At 38.4% G+C, this 25,385-nt stretch overlaps 1 protein-coding gene across 2 annotated transcripts in view; it reads right to left on the reverse strand.

Annotated features, from left to right (window-relative positions):
• The window catches only part of Tbx15 (T-box 15), a 119,357-nt gene that overhangs the window by 10,438 nt on the left and 83,534 nt on the right, over nt 1-25,385 (reverse strand). For both annotated transcript variants that reach the window (XM_005389071.2, XM_005389072.2), the window contains exons 6-7: nt 25,027-25,091; nt 6,408-6,505 (exon numbers count right to left, since the gene is read on the reverse strand). In XM_005389071.2, coding sequence (XP_005389128.1) covers nt 6,408-6,505; nt 25,027-25,091 — 163 coding nt within the window. The remainder of the gene's footprint in view (nt 1-6,407; nt 6,506-25,026; nt 25,092-25,385) is intronic.

Below are 25,385 nucleotides of genomic sequence, written 5' to 3' on the forward strand. Positions count from 1 at the left end.
ATGATGTCAAAATGAAGGCAACTTTTTAAAAGATAACTTTCATACAAACATTCATAACAGAATAAAATGTAGATGATAGAATAACAACTGTTTCAGTTTTTTAAAAAGATTTCTAAAAGTTTAGAGGGAAGATATGCACAAATACATCAACAGAAGAATCTACACAGGACAGGAAAGTGATTCTGAAAATCAAGTATGAACCAACAAAGGTTCAGATGAAAAGAGGAGCACCTAAGAACAACGAAGTGGCTGTTCTCTGATGGCTTTATGAAATAGGCCAGGCATAAAAACAGTATCTAAATAAAAGCAGAAGTAAACATGAATAATCATATGATCTTATTAGAGAGCTCAGAATTAACTGTAGTTTATAGATTTCCTTAGCAATAATGCCAATCTTCCTCTTCAAACAAGTTACACAAGTTAGTTGACCTATTCTTTTTTCACCATCTTTAATTTTTAATGCAAATTTATTTTTAATTGATAAATAAAAACATAAAATGAGATATTTATGGTATGCTATGTGGTCTTTTAATACATGCATACATTGTCTAATAATTTAAATCAAAGTCTTTGTAATGATTAAATCAGAGTAAATACATTTGCTCCAATACTTATGATTTATTTATGGTGAAAACATAAAAAATTCTTTTTTTTTTCTTAAGACAAGGTCGTGCTATGAATTCAGGCTGGCTTGAACTCACTATGTAGCCAAGGCTGGCCTCAAACTAATCCTCCTGCCTAGTGCTGGGATGACAGGCATGCACCAACACACTTGGCTCACAAAATCCTTTCTTTAAATTGTTTTTCTTTCAGTTTATTTAAATTCATTAGTACAAATGAGGCATACATAATAACAACATCCATGATCAGGAATTTGTATCTGTATGTGATATATCTTGATTCCTCTTTTTTCTCCCCATTCCCATTCCCTCTTTTCAACCCCCCTGTCTTTCCTTGTCCACAAAGCTCAGTTTTCACTTTATCCTTCTTTTGTCATTTTTTCTGTCCCTTCCTGCCTTTCCCTCTGCCCTCTTCCCAGTTCCTTTTGAAAATTTTTTTCCTATTTTCCAATATCTAGTATACAGTTTTGTTCTCATTTACATTTTCAGTTTCTCACACCAGAAAGACAAAGTGATATTTACACGTGTGTCCAATTGATGTCACAAATAGTACATTGTTATCCTCTGTACTCACCCTACTGTGCAATAGGGTACCTAGACTCCTTGGCCAACCTTTCTCCATCCTTCCTCCCCTAATTATCTATTCTTGTCATAATTCTGTCCAGAAAGATTTAATATTGCCTATAACAGTATAATGAACACTAGTACAAATTGACTAGGTGGGTAAAAAATAACTCTTAAAATTTCAAGGTCACTTTATTTGCTCTCCATATCACATGCAATTATATATAGACACCTGAAGCCATAAATAATTGCTCCCATCTTGTATGTAATTCTATAATTTCTAGTTAAGATTTTGGGGGTGCTATTTCATTATTTTTACCAAAATACTTGTCTTCTTTGTTCCATGCTATTTATTCTTTTTATTTTTGTTAAACTCTTGTCTCTTTAACTTAGACCAAAACTGGTGAATTATTGACAAACACAATGATACTAATCCCTTGATAGTGTACCTTGCAGAGTCCATTTATTCATTCAGTCACCAAATATGAACAAGATCACATGTCTAGACCCAGGTATTTAATCACAAGGGAAAGTGATAAAATATAAATGGAAGATATTCATAAAAGCATGACATAAATAAACAAGAGTACACATGAAGAGTATACAGCCTGCTATAGATACCAAAGACAATTTCCCTAAAGAAGTGCTATATAAGTTGAAATCTTAGAGGTAAATACAAATAACTAAGAAGCCAAGGTGGGGAAGGAGTCTTCCAAGACAAGGGAGCAATGTCTGGCAAGCAAAAGTACAGTCTGATTGAAAACTACTAAAGATCAATGAAGTCAGAACAGCAAAGGGAAAGAGGGAAAGTGACATAAACTATAGCCACAGCGGTAATAAAGGTAACAGGAATAATCTTCGGGCACATTCACTGAGTATTTGGTAAGTCCTAAGCACTTTCTTAAAGTGCTTCATTACCTTATTTAATGAGCTAATGTCTAATTCTCACTGTCACTGTCTCTAATTTAGAGACAAGTAACAAAAGCTGGAACATGCAGGATCAGTAGATGATGCTTTTTAAAAAAATATCTTTTTCATAAGTGCAAGTACATTATGGCTATTGAGTTTTAAGGAATTTAGGTTAGAAGGTTGATATGAACAGATGTATGTTTTGAAAAAAATGATTCTGACTACTACGTGCAGAGTGGTGTGGAGAAAAACACAGAGGCTATGGAGGACACTGTAGTCATCTAGGAGAGAGATGATCAAAGCTCAGAGTAAAGCCATGGTAAAGAAGCATAGAATTTGAACAAATTAAGAGCTTGGTGATGGCACAGTGGAGGGTAGGGGCCAAGAGAGGTATAAGAAAATAAGTGAATGGTTGGGCCCTCACCTGAGAAGGGATTGACTACAGACTCAGTTTCACACACACTGAGCACATTGGACTTGGGGAGAAATACAACTACCGATTGAATACAAAATTAATTCCCGATTGAATAACCTTACGTAAAATCCTTGATACCAGAAGTCTTTTGGATTCTTAAGGGTTTTTATGTTAGAATATTTGCACATACAGGGTGAGATATCTTAGGGATAGGCTATAAACCTAAACCTGAAATTCATTTTTGTTTCATGTATACATCATACACATGTACTAATGGTAATTTTATACATCGCTTTTAATAATTTTGTGCTTGAAGCCAAATTTACTGGTGTGGGATTTTACACTTGTAGTATCCCATCAGCACTCAAAAAGCTTTAGATCTTGGAGCATCTCTGACTTGGGATTTTAGGATTAAGAACGCTTAAACCACACAGTGTTTTAGTGACTGAATTGAAATGCTCTCCATACTCCATCAGGAGTTCCGTATTCTTATAGTGTAAGCCATTTGTGTAGCTGAGATCAACGTTTTTCTATATCAAAAGGGAAGCTCTATGAAAATATTCTGTGTGACTACTCAGTTGCCAGCTGGACAGATGGGCACTATTCTTCACTGCAGTGGGCAGTGTTAATTTGACATCTGTGTAAAGTGGTTATTTTTGAGTCATTACAATGACTTCACAGTCAAAAGCTGCTATCTGTTCAGTTGTTCTTTCTCCATATTTTACTAGTGTCACTTGCCTAGCATCTGACCCCTTTCACTGATCCCTTTCTCTTTTTTTTTCTCCATTTCTAATTAACTCAAATCAAAGTGATGGAAATCCAGTCACCAAGAGAGATCCCGTAATTCTAATACATTAATTGCCTAACACACAACCAAACATCCAGTGGTTTAAAGATGCGTAGTGATGTCCACGGGCACTTGAGCAAAAGGGAGAGCTTCCGAGGTGGCAGGTCTCCTTGTTCCCACAGAGGGAGGCAAAATGCCAGCGCTGACGTCCCCGGAACCGTTTCTTTTGGCACAACAGTAGTCAAATCACTTGGAGCCACTGTTCTCAGCAGCACTATCAATTAGGGCCATATAAATAGTTCTGTCTTACATATGTGGAAGCTGAAGCTCATATTTTGTTCAAAAAATCTATCAAAACAACAACATGACAGCACCGTACTTAATGGACCTGTGCTCTTGCTTCTTTTTCTCTGTGTGTCTAGATTGCCTTAGTCACCTTCCCAAAGCATAACTTACTTGCTTAGTCATTTCCTCCCTGTTACTAGCAGCATTTAACATTCCTGGAAGACAGGGTTCTCTCTCCAGATTCTCCCAACACATAAATATCTCTGCTGATTCCAAATGGAATACAGACCTATCAAGAGTTAATGTGCAAGATCTTGAATGATAAAACATCGATTGGAAGAACAAACAAAATTCTGTGTGGAAAAGAAATTTAAAGCTTCAGTGAATAAGGATAAAGAAAGATAATAGGATGTGGTAGAAAGGAAAACACCCTGCTGAATAGGAGGTCTGCTCCAGCGTTCTCAGCTGTGCTCTGCTCCCACTTAACTGTGGCTTTGTTACTAGGTGGCTGAATGCCTCGCTTTCTTTTTTCTGTCAAAGGCAGAAGACTGAATTTCACACATTCTTCCATCATTTAATACTTTAAAAACTTTTTACTTTTGTGCTCTTTTATTCTTTTTCCTTGATTGTGTATATTAATGGGTTTCATTTTGGCAGATGTATACATGCACGTAACATACTTTGATCATTTGTAGCCCCCCATTACCTCTTTTGCCCAGACTTTCCCTCTAGTTTCACACTGCAGGGGTAGGGGTCAGGTTCAATATGGATAGTGCATTTTCTCAATGCTTTCTTTTTTCAGAATTTGAGTTTTGTAGAACTATGGCTGATTCAACTCTGCATTTTCCTTTAAGTGTTACAAACAGAGGAGTTGTAATGAAAAAGCAAATGGTGGCAAGGAAAGAAAAATAAAGCATTCTTATCCTTTAAGAAAATTGTGGTACTTTTATATAATGGAATATTACTCAGCTATAAAGAAAGATAAACTCGAGGCTTTTATAGGTGAATGGTCACAATGAAAGACCATACTCATAAGTGAAATAAATCAGACCTGCATGTGCAAACACCACATTGTCTCACTAGTGTAAAACCTGAAAGAGTTAATAAAAACTTGGAGGTATGATAGACACTGTGAAATGAAAGGAAAATGCTTAAGGTAAAGGGCAACTGGGATGTGGGAAAAGAGAAGGGAAAGAAGGAGCAACTTTGTATGTATGTATATACATGATAGTTAACATAGTTGTTCTACTATCTTCTATTTCTTTGCTGAAAGAAACTATCAATGAGTCCTTGATTGATCAATATTGCACGTCTCTATCTGTTTTCATGAGAAACCACTTTGAAGATATCAGTATGTAATACAACAAGCATTGTTAATTTCCTACCACTTTCTTTGTAACTCTGTATTGTCTGTACTGTTCTTTTGCTATTTTGTAAAAGGTTGTCTGTCTGTTAATGTTTTCCTCCTGTTATTTTTAAAAGAAAAAAAGACAAAAAAAGAAAAAGCATTCTTATCCTCATCTAAGTAGAAAAGTTGGTCTGGTGTCTACCAGGAATAACACAAAACTGTCCTAGAGCTCATATTAGACAAGTGCTCAAAGCAAGGCCTGTGCCACCGGCCCACTAGCTACATATCTTCTACCAGTGCAAATCTGGATTGAGGTCACTGTATAGTTTAAATATATACATATTCTAATTATTTAATAGAAAATTTCATTAACTATTTAATAGAAATTTTAATTCAGTAAATTAGCTTTCGTAGGCTCATCTCCCACTATTAAAAGAATCCAGTGATTCAAGCTTCTGTCCTTCAACATAAAAGGGGTCACTGAAATAGTCATGACAATAGCTTTGAAATTTTAGTTTCTCCTAAACTAAATAATTTCAAACTGTCAACATACCTGCACAGTGATAAAGTTTCAGAAGTATCATAAACGCTGATGCACTACACCCAAGTAACCCACGCAGTTCCCTGTGCCTGTGCTGCCCGTGGTCTTACGTGCTGTTACAGTGCAGGCTGCCACACTCAGGGCTCACTCTGTATCTAACCTGAACATTTTGATCGGTGTCACATTTGGACAGAAGGAGGCTGGAGAAGCTGGAAAGAAGATTCACAAACTCTTTGACAGTTCAGAAAGCTTTCACTCAGGCACCCAGCGGATGGACCTAGTAATAGGACTGTACTGAGCAAAGGAGTTGAGATCAGCCCACAAACTCTCTGGACGTACAGCCAAGGTTTCCCAACCTGAGCTACAAGGAAGGGAGATTAGAAAGTGGTTGAAAATCACAGAGCAGTGGGTCAACGTCATTTACCCCACTGAGCTGAGAGGGGTATTAACCCAGACAAGCAAAACAAGACAGAACACAAGTTACAGGGTTCCAATGGGCTTCTGGCTGCTCCCACATGTGATACCTCATGTAATTTACTCCCATTGTCCACAGTTAAGTTCTTTTCATCTACAGCACTACAGTAAGAAACCTGATGAGGCTGCCATGAAGAATAAATAAAATTATTATGATAATCTCTTCTAATACAAAGGCCTATGTGAATGCTTAGTAATGATCACAATAATTTCATCACTCTCACAAGCATAAATATATAACCATGTTTTCAGGAAGAAAGAATTTGGAATGCCAGATGAGACGCTGTCTCTAGAACCGGCTTGTTTGCAGAAGGGGTGATGCTTTGGTTATTTACGGAGGCACTGAGTTCTCTTTGTTCCAAGAGAACTGGTGTAACTCATACCTCGGCGTGTGCTATACTCGTTCAGCCTCACCTACTCTCCTCAGCCCTAACACTAAGCAGAGGCCTTGCCCAGGGCTTTACCTTGCTGCTTTTGCATAGTAGTAAAATCCTCAAAGGTGAGTGTGCGCACAGGAGGTCTCCAAAATGCGTAAGTCTCCATGATGGCTTCAAGTCCAGTTCTAGGGAAAGAAACACCAGAAAATAAAATTGTAAACACTCCCAAAAAACTCACTAGCTTTTTGAAGATCCAGAGGTGGATAGTCTGACAAGTGCAATAAGATAGGCACCAAAAGGGAACACTATCAGGATAAGTTAGTCTGGAAAAGCAGGGTAAAATGGTGCTACATTGTAGAAAGAACAAATGAAGCTTGTTTAAATTATTTACAAGCAAATCTATAACTGTGATTGAAAACTCACTCTAATCTCTTCAAAAAAGGTTTGACATGCATGAAAAGAGCACACAAAGTGTTACAGATCAAGGCCCTTGGTAGTGTGAACACAGCTGAACAGAGCATAGCATTGACTGCTTCTTCAGCACAAGGCGATGCCACCCTCATTACCACATTACCACGGATGCAGCCCATCCCAGAGTCAACGCTACACCAATGAAACTGCCAAACTGATATGGCCTCAAAGTTTTCTTAGATCAATAGAGATGACTGGGCAGAAAAATGAAAGGAAGGCAAATGATCAAAAACACTCAAGTTTCTATTGTAACAAGAAGCATCTACCTGAAGGCAAAGTAGGTTTGCACCCACAAGATATACCTCAGGCAAAACAGACCAATACATTTCTCTAGATATTTACTTGTATTTTTATAACCCACAATATAGATGGACTTTAAGAACAGAAACTGTCAGATTTTAGGAACTATCCAATATTTCACAAATACATTCCTCTATGGTTTCTCATTCACTGGTACTGGATATCCCATAAATTGGACTAGGTACTGATTATCCGCTTTACCCTTCCTTTAACTGTTTCTATCATCTTTATGAGGAGCTCAAATACATTATTTTCAGATAATTATCCAGGTTAATTAATAAGATTATCTGACATTATTGTCTTGCTGATAGTCCATATCTTCAAAACAAAGTACTGGTTGGGGCTTTGTTTAAAGCTCAAACACAGCTTCTAGTTTTTCACTTTTACTTAACAAGCAGTTATTTCATTTCTATCTAGGTGGAGGGAAAGGAAATGTAGAGACCATAGGGAAAGGAGAGGAAGGCAAATGGAGGAAAAGCAGATGGCACACTGTCCCCTGGCTGCAAAGGCCTGGAAGGTGGCATGGTGTCCCTTCCTGGAACAGACATTCTTTGTCTTTTAAGATGAAATACATGCTGTCTATCCTCCTTAGGTAAAACATTCTCTTCCATCTTACATGCCAGAAATAAAATGAAACATTTTAAGTAAAAACAAATATGCTTTCCTTATAAATAACTATAGCATCCCCCAAGGTTCCTCTCAGATGAGTTGATATAGAGATTGTCTCTGTGTTGGAAAGTTTCCTGCCTGACCAGGTCTCGCTTGTACAGTTAACTTTCTAAAGTCTTCCCTGGAATCTTGGAGGCTTTAAATACACCAATGCTGGCAAACCAAACTCTGTATTTTAAGAAGGGGTTCAGAGGAGAGAGTGTTGCCTGGTGTTTATTAGCTGTTAATCTGTTAGAAGGAGGAATAGAAGACATCTCCACACAGTCGCTCTACATTAATGCTGAACACAGTTCACGAAACTATTTGTAGAGAGAAATAGCCCAGGCAATTAGAGAGCTCAGAATAATAACAGGATAGGCAAATAAAGCCGTGCTGAGCCTTGGTGGATAGAAAAAATAGAGAAGCCAAGCTTAGACCTTACTGCTTTGTTTTGGAATGTTGGCGACCCACCAGATCATTTTAGGATTCCCTGTAGTGGCACAGAAGGCTCACTGCAAATGGCAGTGCTTTTATTGTCCCACCTTCTATCCCATTCTTCCTAGTAACATGTAACAGTGATGAGGACAAAATGCTAGCCCAAGGGCATAGCACAACCCTTCCTTATTTCATAATAAAGGCTAGAAGAGTATTAAGTTACAATAACAGACAAATATACTGCCAATATTATTGAATAAATAGAAAATGAATTTAGGTTTCATTTTCATAACTGACAAAAAAAGCTGTGGCAAAGGTATGGATGAGTTACGTAAGCAGCCAATTTTATACTATAAAGAGTGACTATGTATCCATGTGTCCAAGTCTTAAAATTCAACTAAAAAACAGAGTTATAGAATTATACATTAAAAATTTGGAAAGGATCTTGGGTATCGCCTACTTACCTAGGACACCATATCTGATGACTGTACAGACTCTGGCGGCATATTACCCTAGGAAAACACTTGGGTTTTTATTAGCTGTGTTAGGAAGTTCTTTCTGACATTTGGCTGAAATCTCTGATATAGCTTTACCCCTCTGTTCCCGTACCAGTGGAAAAGTGACACTAGCACCAGACATTTCTCATGAGTCCCCCTGACACTTATGATCAGGGGAGATCTGCTTAGGTTAAGAATCAAATGTACAAAATGCCACCTATGAGCATATCCATGATTCCTCAAGCAATCTGTTGTGATGGTAGAATTGGGGGAGTATGAGTTTTCACTTCCCCTAAATAATGGCTAAGACCTGAACATTACTAATCATACCTTATTAATCCATGATGGATCCATCTGTCACAGATTTGCACTATATATGACAGAATATAAAGTATTCTATAGTATATACTATCCTGTATAGGATGATTTAAATCTGCCACATCTATATGAATCTTTTTATATATTCAGCATATTTCTTCTCTAGAAAAATTAATCTTATTTGTTTTCTGTATGCCACAGCTTCCATTTGTCCTCAAATTCTATTAATAAATATGTTAGAATTGTTTGTGGTGCTACAGCAAAGTTAGACAGCTCAGTTCTGTCCACCACTAGTATATGTGCATGCAAGAGCTTTGGATCTCACTTTTTTTCTGTGCCCCAGTGCCCAGCACTACATTATATCCCAATTGATATGTTTAAATTAATATGTGCAGAAATAAGTGTTTTATTGCAGTCATTGTTTAATAAACTTTAACTAGTATTCATTTTTTTTCTCAACCTAAAATTTAGGAAGACAATCTGCGGTAAAATAAGTTGAATATCAAAAGAATTCTCTTGTATTAGAGATTTGAGAATTGTGAGCATGTATTTATTGACATAGGGCTCAGAGAGATTTCAGTTTTCCTATGATTTCTTCTGTTTCAGTCATGAAGTTTCTGACTGTCAATAGAGCATGAGACCCTTAATAGAGGTCAATCATTTCTGCTCTACACGGTCTCTTAGGAGAGTCCTTGCCAACTACCAATTATATCTTCAATCATTTGGATGTCTACCCAGAGTTTATCCTATGCTGCACATTGTTTACTTATTCTCTAACATTTAACCCTTGTTTTGTAAAACTCTACCTCCAGGTAGAGTAATAAAGTGGATTCACTACACAGGAAAAGAGCTGTCATAAGTAACCCTGTTTTATTAACGTGTTCCGCATGTGGTCCTCTTCAGGATTGTTGTACACAAGAGACTCAGTGTCATCTCTGAAGCTTCCAATCAGAGGTGCTCAAACTGGCAAGTGTCCCCCTTTCACTTGCTTTTCCCTATTGTCTCCAGTGACACAGGGACCATGCCAAAACCCCATTGTTCATTCCTTTGGCTATCATCCTCTCTCTGATTTCCAGGCCTCTTCACTTTAGACTTTACAGTGCATTGGGCAAATGAGCAGAATCTGCTGAAAAGAAGAGGAAAAGAAAGGGAGCAAAGCAAGCCAAACAGCTCTTTGTTAAATTGATGATGACTCAACATCAATTGATTTGGGAAAATAACCAAATTGTAAAAACAGGTTCTTGCAACCTCATTCCAAAAACAGCTGGGATCCTCCCTTCAAAGTTCAGCAAATATTTTTACTGTTGTGTTTGCAATACACAATAATTATATCAGTTTGGAGGTATAGGTACATTAATACAGCAAGTCTTCACCATCTGCAATACCCTTCCTTCCCTTCCTTGCCTTCTCGTTCTTTTGCCTGACCCCTTTCTCATCTCCAAAAAGTTGACCTCTATATTGACTACCATTTCTTCTTTATTTTACTCTCTAATTTACTTACATTTTTTAGTTTCTAAAATAATAGAAATCGGGCTGGGGATTTAGCTCAACGGCAAAAGCGCCTGCCTGGCAAGCGCAAGGTCGTGAGTTCGGTTCCTGGTACCGGAGAAAAACCAAAAAAAATAAATAAATAAATAAAATAAAATAATAGAAATCATGTGATATTTAACCTTCTTTGAATGATTATTTTCACTTAATAACATGGTGCCAAGATCTGTTCACTTTCCTGCAAATGATTCAAATTCACTCTTATATAGATTCAACGTAATCCCAATCAAAATACCGTTAGCGTACCTCACAGAACTAGAGAGAACATTCCCAAAACTCATTTGGAACCAGAAGAGACCTGGAATAGCAAAGGCAATCCTGGTCAACAGAGACAAGGAAGGAGGCACCACAATCACTGACTTGAAATTATACTACAGTTACTATGACATAATTAGCATGATATTGGCAAAAAAAAAAAAACACCCGACCTGAGAATCGGTGGAGCAGATTAGAAGACTCAGACATAACTACAAACACATTAAGCCACCTTATCTTTAACAAAGGGCCCAAACATGTTCACTCTTTAATAAATGGTGCTAGAAAAACTGGTTGTCTACATGCTGAAGGTGAAAACTAGAACCATGTCTATCACCATGCACTAAACTAAAGTCAAAATGGATCAAAGATCTAAATATTAAAGCAGAAACACTGAATCTACTGGAAGAGAAAGTACATAGAAATCTCGAAGACACAAGGGTAGGCAGAGTTCATGAACAAAACCCAAACTGCAAAGAATCAACAACTGGTATCTCATCTTATTAAAAAGATTTTGTACATCAAAAGAAATCATCAACAGAGTGAAAAGAAACCCCACAGAGTGGTAAAAATATTTTAGCCAACTGCCCTTCAGACAAAGGGTTTCTATCAATAATATATAAAGAACTGAAAAGCAGTAGCCCCCCAAATTCTAAGATCCAACCCACAAATGGGCATCTGAGATGAATATGCATTTCTTGAATGAAGAATACAAACGGAAAACAAATATATGAAAAAATATTCAACGTCATTGGTCATTCAAGAACTGCAAATTGAAACAACACTGAGATTCCAATTCACCCCAGAAAGAATGGCTACCATCAAGAAATCCACCAATAACAAATGCTGGAAGGGCTGTGGGGAAAAGGAACCCTTCTCCACTGCTGATGGGAGTGCAGACCTGCGAAACCACTGTGGAAATCAGTTTGGAGATTCTTCAGAGAACTGTGATTAGAGGTCCCATTTGACCCAGCTATTCTCCTTCTGATTATCTTCCCAGAAGAATTAAAACATCATATCACAGCAATATACATGCACCCATATTTATAGCAATGCAATTTGTCATAGCTAAACCTTGGAAACAACCCAAATGCCCATCAACTGAGGAATGGATAAGAAAGATGTGGTATTTTTATACAATGGAATACTACTCAGCGATAAAGAAGGACAAACCCAAAGCTTTTATAGGTAAATAGATGCAACTCAAAACCATATCCATAAGTGAAATAAATCAGACTGTCAGGTGTAAACCTTGTATAGTCACCCTAGTGTCAGAAACTGAAACAGTAAATAAGTTTCAAAATGTACAGTAGATATTGTGAAAAGAAAAGAAACTGCTCAGAAGGAAAGACCAACTGGGATGGGGGAAAGGAGAAAAGAAGGAAGGGGAAAAAAAATATATATATATATATATATATTAGCTAAGATAAATATACTATTAATTTCTATTACTTCATTGAAAAGAACAGTTTGTGCTTATACTGTTTGATTAATCTTCCATGCCTATATCTTGTAATTTAAGCAACTACTTTAAAGATAACAATATGCAATATATTAGCCATTATTACTCATATTATCTTGTTCTGAAACTCTATATCATTGTTTTTATTGTTTTTTCTCTTTTAAATAAAAAAAATAAACCCACCCTTCTTTATGGCTGAATAATATTCCATTTGTATACATAACACATTTTCTTTATTCACCCATCTCTCTGTTTATAGGTATCTAAGATGTTTCCATAGTTTAGCTATTGTGAAGTTGACTGCTATAAACATGGTTAGGGAAGTATCATTAGAGTATGATGTCTTAAACTGTTTTGAGAATATACTTAAAAAGACATAGCTGGTCAAGTGGATTCTTTACTTTTAGTGTTTTGAGAGATTTCCAAATTTATATCCTTAGAGATTGTATTAGTTTACCACACACCAGTAATGCAGAAGTGTTCTTTTTCCCCCATATCCTCACCAGCATTTGTTATTATTTTGTGTTCTTGATGATAGCGATTTTTACTGGAGTAAATGAAACCTCAGAATTATATGATTTGCATTTCTTAATAGCTAAAGATGTGAAGTTTAGCAAATATTTGACAACTAAAAAAATTATTAAAACTTTTGTGATCCTGTTAGCACAACAATGTGTAGTTTCTGCTACTCCTCTATTTTGAAATAGGGAATTGCTTTTTATTGTTTCTTCCATTTATTTTGCTTAGTTTTGACTTTCTTACTCAATTTTGACTCTTCTTTACACTATTTGCTGGTGATACTGGTGGAAAACAAAGAACAAATACAATTAAGTCACAAGGCCATTGATCATTTCTCAACAGAAGAAAGTCAAAGCTAAGAGTAGCCTAATATGACAGGGTTTTTAAAGTCATAAAGCCATTATCCAAGCTGGGGCAAAACATGTGCTAAATTCAGGAGATTTAAAAGCAAAAAAGACATAGTGTTTTGTCTTAGAAGTGTCTTATTCAATAAAAGAGAATCATGTGTAAGTAACTAACTTATGAATATTATGATATGCAGAAGATCGATAAAAGATGTCATGGAGCATGGAGTAAGAAGTATCTCTTTTACCTGGAAGGCTCAAGGAATATTCAACAAAAGTCCAGTGATTGAACCTTAATGTCAAAGAATACTGAGCAATCCTCTACTCAGACAAGAGGCAGGAAAGGTCTTCTTAGTAGAGTTATCAGTATGCACAAAGACTTAGAGTTATGGAATGAAAAGCATGTTCTGGGAACAGAAAACAGGTCAGGATAGCTACAGCTCAGGGTGCAGCATTGGGGAGTAGACACCACAGACATTTCATGTTAAGTGCTCAGATTTTACCCAGGAGTAGTACGATTCTTCTGAGCTCCTTTCCTTTTCCATCTTTCTCTAGTATTTGAAAAGACTCGGAAAACACTACTGGTTAAGATCTAATTATCATAGCTAGACATTCTTGGACTGCCCTTGCTTTACTGAGGTGAGATCAAGAAAGTGTCTCTTTCCTCCACTGGATCTGGAATCAGCTCTTCAATCAGATTATTCAAGATATTTCTTATCCAGTTATATTTGAGAAGATCCCCTAGGGCTGGGGATGTAGCTCTATAGTAAAGCTCTTAGCTTGTACACACAGTCCCTGAGTTCAATCGCTAACACTACCAAAACAAACAAAAAAAATTAAATACCTCCAGCAGAGGTCACAAATTGACTAAAAAACAAACCATTATTCAAAACTCAGCTGCTGAATTAAGACTTTTCATCACCCAGTGATTCCCAATTTGAGATTCCTGCCCTCACACACATGTTAGAGTAGATAATAACACAGCCCACAAGCAGTCTTCACTGCCTTAGGAACAGGATAAACATCCATAACAATACAAGCAGGTTAAATGAACTATTAAGATTCTTCGCCATTGAATGAATCTAGCAATTCACTTTTTAAAAAGTTTGTTGAGACTGGGTCTCGTTGTATAGTTCAGAATGGTCTTGAACTCACAATGTAGTCCCGGCTGGTCTCAAACTTGTGGCCAACCTCCTACCTCAGCCTCTTGAGAGCTGGAATTATAGGCAAGCCCCAACACTAATGTCACAAAAGGTGTACATTAGGAGTGGAGTTAAGACCATGAACTGGGAGTTAGATTTCTTAGGTTCAAATTGTGAGCCTGATTTTTATTACTGTAACCTTGGCCAAGTTATAAAATCTCTTTATGCCTAATTCTCTCTACCTATAAAGTGGAGATAATGATAATTGCTGAATACAGGTTAATTAAAGACAAAAATATACAAAGAGAGAAAACATAAGGAAAGGTTGATGACCATCCATCTAACTCAAGCACAATAAACCCAATCATTCTGCTCAGGTTGTGGCCTGTAATATAAGAACACATTCTTACTTTACTGGAATTCAAAGTTTTGTCAGCCCTTTGGCTCCTGATGAAATGTGGAGGGAGCCATAGGTTACCTAGTTCCGTTTCTCTCTCAAAGAACCAAAAGTGTGTTCCTCAAACCCCTGCAGGCCTCATTATCTTGCAGATATTTCAGACTCCAATATGTTAGCCATTAAAAAGACGTCACTTTGTTCAATGACACCATCCCTGGACAACAGCCATGTATAATAAAACAATTGCCAACTTTCCCTGGCAAAGCCACATGGCCAAGGGGACAATGGTGGAAAAGGTTCATGACAAGCGAGGGAGAGCAAACAATAAAGGAGAGAAATATGTTAAATCCTGGCAAAAAAAAAAACCACAAGCCTGGGGGGTGATAAACTGCTATGCCCTGGATGAACAGGAAAAGTCCAGCTAGATGCTGCTGCCAAAATCCAGTGCAGGTCCAGCTAGTTTGAACTACACATGCAGCAGTGCCTGAGAGGGAGTGACTACTTCTATGGAGCTGCTAAACAGCAGAAGCCACTCATGCCAGGGATAACAAAAGAATATGCAAAATCTACAGGGGCTAGTAAGATTGCCAGGAAAGAGCAAAGTGAGATTGGCTGGAAAAATACAGCCAATGGCTCTAGAGAGAACAAATGAAAACACAAAAACTGAACATGAAGGAGACACTTGGGATGTTGTGCTGGTTGAAATAAGGCAAGTGGTCAGCCCGTTGGCTCCAAGCTTGCTATGTGAGCCTTTACGAGCAGCAGGGAGCCAGAGGTGGATGAGGGCACAGTTTCTGCTGACTGTGAACTTGTACCTAGCAGAGGAGGGTGAAATCATCCCCTGGATGCTGTGACTGGCTGGATTTGCAAATCCTGAAAGCAAGTACCTTGCTGTATTCACTTTTGCCATCAGTGAAAAGGGAAATACTGAACAGATAGCATCAACTCAGAGGTAAAAATGGCCAACCTAGAAAACAGACACTGTATGAAATAATTATTACCATTAACTGGACACTTTTAATTTGAATGGCTAGAAGTATATCTAAGGTTGCACTGTATGCAACTGCTAATATTTGGGGATTTTTACCTAAAAATATAGCAATTTCCCATATTTAGCTTAATAGATAAAGGTGGAAATAAGAGTTGAATCACCTGCTTACAATAGAGATGTCTACCACTAGATGTAGCCTGAGACCCATGATGCACCTTTTTCTTCCCCACTCTCAAAGAAAAGTTACTTTAGACCTAAAGGAAATGGGCCCGCGGTTAATTTCTAGTTGATTTTTCTTTGACTTTTCTAGTTGATTTCTCTGCCTTATCTTTCTGTGATCATGTGGCATGTTAATTCCTCATCTCACTCTTTCTATTCGGGGTTGTGAGGAAGCGCTGAACCTCTACCGTATAGACTCGCTTCTGTCTGTACCTCAGAGAAGGGCTTCTTCATTCCATAACCTTGGCCTTGGGATGAAGGTTCTTCAAAAGAGGTATTAGGGAAATTCCTTACTTTCAAATATTTTTAACACCACCAAAAGAAAATAAGTCATTCCCTTGGGTTAAGTACCAACCTCACTAACTATCCTCCTTCAACTCCCGTGCAGCACCTGAGCTCAGTCTCTTGCAACATTATATAAAGAAACTGGAGGCACTGAGATCTGTTGCCAGCTACCCGCCCAGCAAAGAGCAGTGCTTGCTGGGAACATTCTGAGAACAAACACAGACTCAAATTCCTCATCCTGCAGGCTCTATTGCTTCTTCAGTGAGAGGCAACCCCTTAAACTGTTTACTTCTATAAAGCAATCTTGTGAGACAGAATCTGTCCTTGGCTTCTTTCTGATGGTTCCCAAATTGTGGAATTTGAGTGCCCTAAGGCCTCCAGTGATGGACTGCATAGGAAAGAACATACTAAAAAGCTGCCCCAGCTCTCTAGGCTAGAGTTGGGCCATTCTACCCAGGACCTATGGTGGGACTAACAGCAGCAGTTCCTTGGGCATCGTGCCAGCTGGAAATATCTGGAGGAAACCATGTTATATGTTGCAGTCAAGTAAGGATAAAGGCCAAGGTCAAAGAGAGGACAAAGGGTACCAACAGAGGAGAACTCAGAGTCTTTCACTACTTGGCCTTTTTAAGATAAATTCACAGAACCCCTCACTCCCCAGACAGATCATAATTTTAATCCTCTCCCTTTTACATATGTATTTGCTTTGGAAGAATTCCCTGGGAATTATATAAAATTCTCAAGCTTCCTTGGGCTTTCTGTAAAATCTTGGCAGCTACCCCTCAGAGAGACAAATCTCTCACATCAGATGTCCCCCACAGAGTCCTCTTTCCTTCTGCTCCTTTGGCTCCCACTAGCATGAGAAGGGTCTTCGCAGTAACCACTACTTCTATGTGAGCAATGCAGGTTCTGCAGCCTGTGAGGCAGTGTGCCTCCCACCACTGCACCTTGGTGTGGAGGCTCAGGGAAGAGACTCTTGATTCCCTCCAGTTCTGTGACATCTATCTTTCCTCTGTATATCTCCCTACTGGGCTGGCCATCCCCAAAGCCTTGGTTTTACCTCTTGGTTTACTAGTAGGCAACGTTTCCCAACCAAACTCCATTGTGCTTTAGTTCAGCCTCTGGGAACTCCTTTTATGGGATTCACAGACACTAGAACTTGTTAATGTCCTTCTCCAGGGACTGGGAAGCACCAGCACCACCCCCCACGATCCAGAGTCAGATCAGATGATCTCAGGGGAGTGTCTCTAAGCACAGTTAGACCAAATCCATGTCTTACTGAAGTAACCACTTTCAGATTTGAATCAAAAGTGCTGTTAGTCTTTTAAACTGAGCCTATTCGTAGATTCACTCTATATTCTCTTCTCATTTGGTGTCCAAAAGTAGTGTCCAGATGCTTTTTGTTCCTGGATTTGCCCTTTTGTGGATGAGATTTTCTCGTATCAAAGTTCTTTGTTTTTCATTTCTCTGCTACTCACCAACCTATTTTGTAATGTATGAACAATTATTGTTACATATACCTGGCACTACAGGAAAAAATCTGAGTGGAAACCTGAGAAGGTGCAACTCCAGGCCTCTTGGAGCTCACATTCTAGGAGAGTGCAGACTCTAGCAACACAGACTACAAAACAAAAATTAATCTCAAACAGGGGATCTGTCTTTCCCCCAAAAATAGGAAGGTGTTACTATCCTCCCCTATAAGGAGATGTCTCCCAGAGGTAACTCTGAGAACTGTGTACTGAGCTCGGCTTCATTAAAGGTGAACATATTATTGACACTCACAGAAAACCAGATGTGAGTTACACAACTTTTAAGAAGTATAGAAGTGGAGCAACTTAGAAACATAATTTCCCTCTTGTTACAGAGAAAGTGCCTATAAGGAAAATCTGCCAGAGCCTCTACTCCAAAAGGAATCTGTTTTTCTTCCAAACACCAGCTCACAGACACACACACACACACACACACACACACACACATTCATTCATACACACATTACACATGACACATATATCCTTACACATACACACAGACTCCTGGTGAAAACTTCTAATGAGGAACATAGTAGTTAGATCAACACGTGTATTCTGAAAGGTAAAAACTTCACGCTAAAGTGTGTGCCTAACACTTCTTAGGAAAGCAAGACAACTAGGTACTGTGGTATATGCCTCTATACATAACTTCACCTACTTTGGAGGCTGAGGAAGGAGGATCACAACTTTAAGGCCAGCCTGGGAAACTTAGCAAGACCTTGTTTTAAAATAAAAAATAAAAAATGGTTATGGATGTAGCTCAGTGGTAGAGCACTTGCCTAGCATGAGCAAGGCCCTAGGTTCATTTTCTTTTTTTTTTTTTTTTTGGTTTTTCTCCGGTACCGGGAACCAAACTCACGACCTTGCGCTTGCCAGGCAGGCACTTTTTGCCGCTGAGCCAAATCCCCAGCCCCTCTAGGTTCATTTTCTAGCAGTGCAAAAGAAAAAAAAGTAATGAGGAAGAGGAGAAGAAGAACAACAGTGAAGAGGAGGAGGAAGAGAAACAGAAAGAGAAACAGAAGCAGAGATATATGACAGGATCTGATGGTGGTTACACCACAGGGCTGACGGCCTGGGTTCATGTAAGCACCTACTGGTGTTCTAAATGGTCCAGTAAATATTACTTATTGTCTTCATCTGAGCTCAGAATCAATTCTGAGAAAGACACCAAAGAGTAGCACATCAGAGCTCAAAACACTGTTTTTACTGCTGACAAAATTATCTGAAGACAACAGCACAGGAATGGGGCTAAATGAATGGGCAGAATTCCTCTGGAAGGAACTGACTCCCCAAAACTGCAGGCCTCCTCTGCTAAACTCACCACCCCTCAGAAGCACAGGCTTAGATGTGCGCTTTCTGCAGGTCTTCAGGGAGCTCCTACAGGGAGCAGTTACATTAGTCACTCTGATTATGAAGAGAGGCAGAGAGGGACATGGCTGGAAGCCAGGAGCCCTCCTCCTTGGCAAGCTCTTTACAAGAAAAGGTGGAGAATGGCAGCTAGTACCCTGAGCCACCGCTGCTTCAAGAGCCGTTCTCTGTGCTACTGAGGACATGCTATCAGTTGGCCACATTCTGATGGCGTTAAGCATGAGAGACACATAGGTCCAGAAAGACTCCCGTGAGGCATCGAGAGTGTGCAGTGGGTAGGTGCATCCTCCTCATCTTTCCTCTCACATTCCTCCCATCCCAAGCCTCTGGATCACACTAGGATGAATTGAGATCGACAAACCTGAACATGTTTTGGTTTGAGGTTTGGCAAACTTTGTAACTCCAAAATATCCCACAAATGTTTTGTGTTCTGCAGAACCAAAAAACATTGGCCAAGCACTTTCCCCCCTAATTTTTAAGCCCATGTGTTTTTAAAGGAAATGTAATCCGTATGTTTTGGGTACATTTATATGCAACTCATCAAGCCATGCTCTTCTGCATGAGTCACTTGATGTCTAAAATGCATGGGGAGGAGCTTAAATTTATTGAAGCTCTGTTAGCACAAGACGGGCAACAGATGAAGTGCTGGTTGGAAGATGGCAAACTGGGTCCTGATGCTGGCACTGAACCATCGATTCCCAGAAGATTTACAAATAATTTTCTGTATTTTCACTCATCAATCTTGCCCATCTGCAAAATGGCACTAAGAATGCTCGCCCTTGACAGATGCTGCAGGCAGCTGGGGAGAATTAAATCACTAACTAGCTAGTGATTATCAAGTAATTTTGACCTTTTTAAAAGAAAAAAACACAGAAGGTTCACATTTGGCTTAACAAGTTTATTTTACTCTAGGTTTTTGGGGTGCTGGAAGAGAAAAATGGCACCTGCATTTAACTGTTGTGCTTGCCCATTGTAAGACATGTGGCGTGGGTATTATATCGTTACTTCACCTGCTAGAGAATTCAGCATGGCTCTCTGATCTCTACTGGGGAACCCTTGTCTGTAGGGGTTACAGAGTAGATGGTGAAGTCACAAGGAGTTGTCCACAAAAACAAAGAAGACACAGGTTACTATTTGGAAAAGAAACAGTTCTGCATGGCTTAAATAGAGTTTTATAAGTAGATGAACAGTTTGCAGAGAAAGGATTCTTCTCTCAATATCTGCTGAAGATAAAATGTCAAGTGTAAATTGCTAGCAACATTAGAGCTCAGTCCTCCTAAGTAACTGTTTGGCATCCATTACCCAGCCTTCTTCTGTCCCTCCTTCCCTACCATCCCACACCTCTAGTGACCGTTATTCTAATCTCTACTTCCATGAAATCAATTATTTTGGCTTGCCCATGAGTGAGAATATGCAATATTTGTCTATGTCTGGCTTATTTCAATTAACACTGTGTCCTCCAGTTCCATCCATGTTGCCACAGACAATGAGATTTCATTTTTTATGCAGCCTGCAGGTTTTGATGAGACATAATGAAGAATGTCCATGCTATCAGAAAAAATAAAAAAGAAAGTTTTTAAATGGGCTCATGAGGATGCATACTTCAGCTTCCCTAGAGTCCTTACAGAGAAGAGACCACCAGGCAGGACAGACAAGTAACTATCTTCCGTGAGCAGAAAGATGCTGACCAGCCTCCAGGACTAAATGAAGCATCAAGGTCTCTTTAACCCCGTGGAGAGACAGAAGGACCTCAGCACTTCAGCTAAGATGGCACCATAACTTCCTGGCCAGTGGCAAATTCTTTAATGTGTAATGGCCTCATTCTCAAGGAGAAAGTATGACTTCAATTCCCAGAACATAGGTCTAATTCTGGTCAACACATCCTACTTGTCCATATCTCTCTCTCTGCATAGCCACTTGGTCCTGCTTAGAAAATCCTGGAGCAAGGATGATGGTTTTTAGCCACAGGGACTCCTTGGTGTTCAACAAGCACACCTAGCACCTGTCTGTCTTTTCACTTGCTGTTTCCCCCACCTGGAATCAGGTACACACTTGGCAATTTTCTTTACATCTTTTATGGTGTCTTGATAGAGAGTACACCCCTGGTCAGCCTGCAGCAGTGGCTCCCATTCCCACTCTACCTTTTAACCTGTTTATTTTTTAGTACTTATCAATAATCTATATATATTCTACTTCATATACATTATGTAATATATATCTATTTCTCAATACCCATGAAATACAGACAAGAAATGGTCAAAGTATGAGGTAGTAATTTCTAAGGGCATGTTACCTGTTAACAGGAAAGCATTAGATGATAAATGAAAACCAACCTTAGAAAGAGACCAAATTTTGTTTAAAAAAAAAAAAGGGATACTGATGGAAGAAACAAAGAAACCAATATTCTAGGTGCTAAGAAGAAAATAGATAAATACTAGCTCTTACTGGAGATACAGAAGGAATGAAAAAGAAAAATAGCGGAGTAACTAATATCAGTAAGTTTGGCCCCTGGAGACAGATGGTAGAGTTATAGAGTAGACACTCTTTTTTTTATATAATTTTAAAAATAACAGGAGGAAAACATTAACAGGCAGACATCCTTTTACAAAATAGCAATACAAACGATACAAAAGAACAATACAAACAATACAGTGTTACAAACAAAGTGGTAGGAAATTAATAATGCTTGCTGTATTGCATATTGATATCTTCAAAGTGATTTCTCATGAAAACAGAGACATGCAATATTGGTTAATCAATGACTCATTAACTGTTTCTTTCAGCAAAGAAATACAAGACAGTAGATCAACTATGTTAACTATCCTGTATATACATACATACAAAATTTCTCCTTCTTTCCCTTCTCTTCTCCCACATCCCAGTTGCCCTTTACCCTTAAGCATTTTCCTTTCATTTCACAATGTCTATCATACCTCCAAGTTTAAATTAACTCTTTCAGGTTTTACACTAGTGAGACAATGCTGTGTTTGCACATGCAGGTCTGATTTATTTCACTTATGAGTATGGTCTCTAGTTGTGACCATTTACCTATAAAAGCCTCAAGTTTATCTTGCTTTATAGCTGAGTGATATTTCACTATATAAAAGTACCACAATTTTCTTACCCAATCCTCAGTGGATGGACATTTGGGTTGCTTCCACAATTTAGCAATTACAAATTGTGCTGCTATGAATATAGGTGCACATATATCGCTGTGATATGATGTTTTTAGATCTTCTGGGAAAATACCCAGAAAGGGAATAGCTGGGTTGAATGGGACCTCTAGTCCTAGTTTTCTGAGGAATCTCCAAACTGATTTCCACAGTGGTTTCACCAGGAGCAGACACTCTTGACTTTGAGATGGACCTTTTGGAAAATCTGAAGGAAGCTATAGGTTTCTCCCCAGAAAAATGTGTGCCTGCTCATCCACACCTAATTTTACTTACATCTAGGAGCTCACAGAACCCCTGAAATTTGTCTGTGAACTCCACACTAAAGTTCTTAAATGCCCTGGCCACATATATCCAACAAATCATTTATATCTTGCTCCAAAGAATCATCATTGCAAAGGTTTCCTTATGAAAGATCTGCTCCCGTTTATCACTAGAAACATCTTTAGTAAGCTCAGAGCTTAGAACCTTGAAAACAAGCCAAGGTTGTTGGTGACCTGGACACTGAATCTAACCTAATGGTGAGGAAGGGAGAGCCCATCTGAAATGGAAGGAATAGTTATTCATTCTTTATTGGTTAAACATTGCAAATAAAGGCCTAGTTGTGTGCCTATAACTCTGGCTATTTGGGAAGCTGAGGAAAGAGGGTCACCAAGTTCAAGGCCAGCCTCAGCAACTAGCAATCCTTGTCTCAAAATAAAATGCTCAAAAGAAGAGAGCAACTGGGGTGAGGCAAAAGAGCAACTGGGTGAGGGAAAACAGAAAAGAAAGAAGGGGAAATTATGTATGTATGTATATACAGGATAGCTAACATAGACGCACGACTGACTCCGATCGCTTTACTGAAAGGAACCGTTAATGATTACTTGTTTGATCAATCTTGCATGTCACTCAATATGTAATATAACAACAATTGTTAATTTCCTACCACTTTGTCTGTAACTCTGTATTGTTTGTATTGTTCTTATGCTATTTTGTAAATGGATGTCTGTTTAATATGTTTTCCTTCTTTCATTTTTAAAATAAATTTTAAAAAAATTTTAAAAGGCGGTGGATATAGTTCAATGGTAGAGCACTTGCCTAACATACACAGGCCTTGGGTTCAAGTCCCAGTACCTCAAAACAGTTAAGGAAAAGAAGGACCTTTCTCTTATTTTATGCAAAGATTTATGGGACAGAAAAGCACTGGTTAGGATGTGCACGCTTGAGTTTTAGCGTGGTGCACTACTAACCCACTTGACCTAAAGCACATTACTCGGTGGTATAATGTGAAAACTGGAAGTTTAGGTAAAGTTTATTCAATGGGTATGACTTTCAGAATTCTGAGGAAAATACAATTTATAGAAATTTGCATGTATTTTGAATCAATTGCTTTTATTAATCATTTTAAAGGAAAATCACTGTAAAGGAAATGATCAGCATGACTGATTTTTAACATAAGTCTGTGTTATAATATATTCATGTGCCACTTACTGACAAGGACACATTCTCAGAAATGCTTTACTGAGCAATTTAGTCATTGTCTAGACATTACAGTGGCCTTATACAGATGAGTTGGTACAGCCCACTACATACCTATGTGGCGTGGTACACACCGTCATAGCTGCAGTCTGTCCTCTACCATAATACCACAGTGCAGCTCATGACTGTAATACACAGCATACTTCATTAAGTTGTTCTAAATACAAGGTTTTAGTTCATCCAGAAACTCTTGCTCAGGGAATTTTTTTTTTTTTTAATTTTTTGTTTTTTGGTTTTTCTCCGGTACCAGGAACCGAACTCACGACCTTGCGCTTGCCAGGCAGGCGCTTTTGCCGCTGAGCTAAATCCCCAGCCCCGCTAAGGGAATATTAAAGGTAACTCCTGTCATCCAGATGTAAAGGAATGCCTGCAAATTATGAACGACATCTGACCATTAGAGGAAATTTGTATTGCAGAGCCCGTGCACTATATAAGACATGTGTGTCACATTTAATGATTTGGTGTTGTCTACATGAGACAAAATGTTCTAATTGAATGATAACCTTCAATATATCTGACTTCCCTGGACATTTCAGTTCTCCCATAATTCCCCATGGATCACAGATTAAAGACGAGCTGGGAAGAACTGAGAGAGAAGAAAGAGTTATTGACCAGAAAAGCAGCACACCCTCTAAGGCCACCAACAGCAGGAATAAATGATCCCACAAACATCAGATACTTGTAAGTGTTCCCCCCAGTAACAACCTCATCATACTGGTAGTGGTGAGTAATTGAGAAAGGTCGTGTTCTAAAAATTCTCCCTACCTAGGTAAGAACACATACACATATTTTGGAACTATTTCCTAGAAGTAAAATGATTAATGTTTTTTATAAATTTTAGCTCACAAAAGTAATAATTTTCTGAAAATTTTTATTTGTCACAACTGACTGCACCCCAGTATCACAAAATATATGAGATATTACTGCAGGTCCTAGAGCCTCTTATAAATATTTATCAGAAAAAATAGCGGTCTTTGACAGTAATACATTAACATATAGTTTGTCTTTAGTGACTGATTCACCAAGTGTGATATGGATGGGGATCAGGAGGGAGTTAATGAGGTCATTTAGATTGTGTTAACAAATACTGTGGAAGGTAAACTTCTGGGAGAGTAGCTTTTTGATTCTCGGATCAGGGATCTGTTTCTCTTTGCCTTGATCAATATAGAGGCAGAGCACACAAGCTTTATCAAAAACTCAGGAGCCAAAAGCCACCAATGGAGTGTGGAGAGAATAATGTCACATAGAAAAAAAACATCAGTGAGTCTCTTCCCTGGTTATCCTTACCTGTTTCTCCCAGAATCTCTGAATCCTTTAGCAAAAGGGTTTCGGTCAATTTTTAATCTGGTGATCTGGAAACAAATAATATGAATAAATATGAATAATAATAAATAATAAAGATAAATATGAATTGCTTTTATATGAACAGTTATCTTTTTGTATTACTCCTAGAAAATTAACAAAAATCACTCCATTAATAACACCTGCTGGTTTTACTTAGTTTCCTTTTGGTTGAGATTTAAATTGAAGCTGGATATAGGACTGAGGCCTGGCACACAGATGTGTGACTTCTTTCAAACACAAGGCCCACCCCCACATGCAACTGTAAACTCCCTTCTGTTCACCTTCCTTGTCCCAGAAGGATG

This window comes from Chinchilla lanigera, unplaced genomic scaffold, assembly GCF_000276665.1.
Source record: "Chinchilla lanigera isolate Chin_1 unplaced genomic scaffold, ChiLan1.0 scaffold00034, whole genome shotgun sequence".
NCBI classification, from domain to species: domain Eukaryota; kingdom Metazoa; phylum Chordata; class Mammalia; order Rodentia; family Chinchillidae; genus Chinchilla; species Chinchilla lanigera.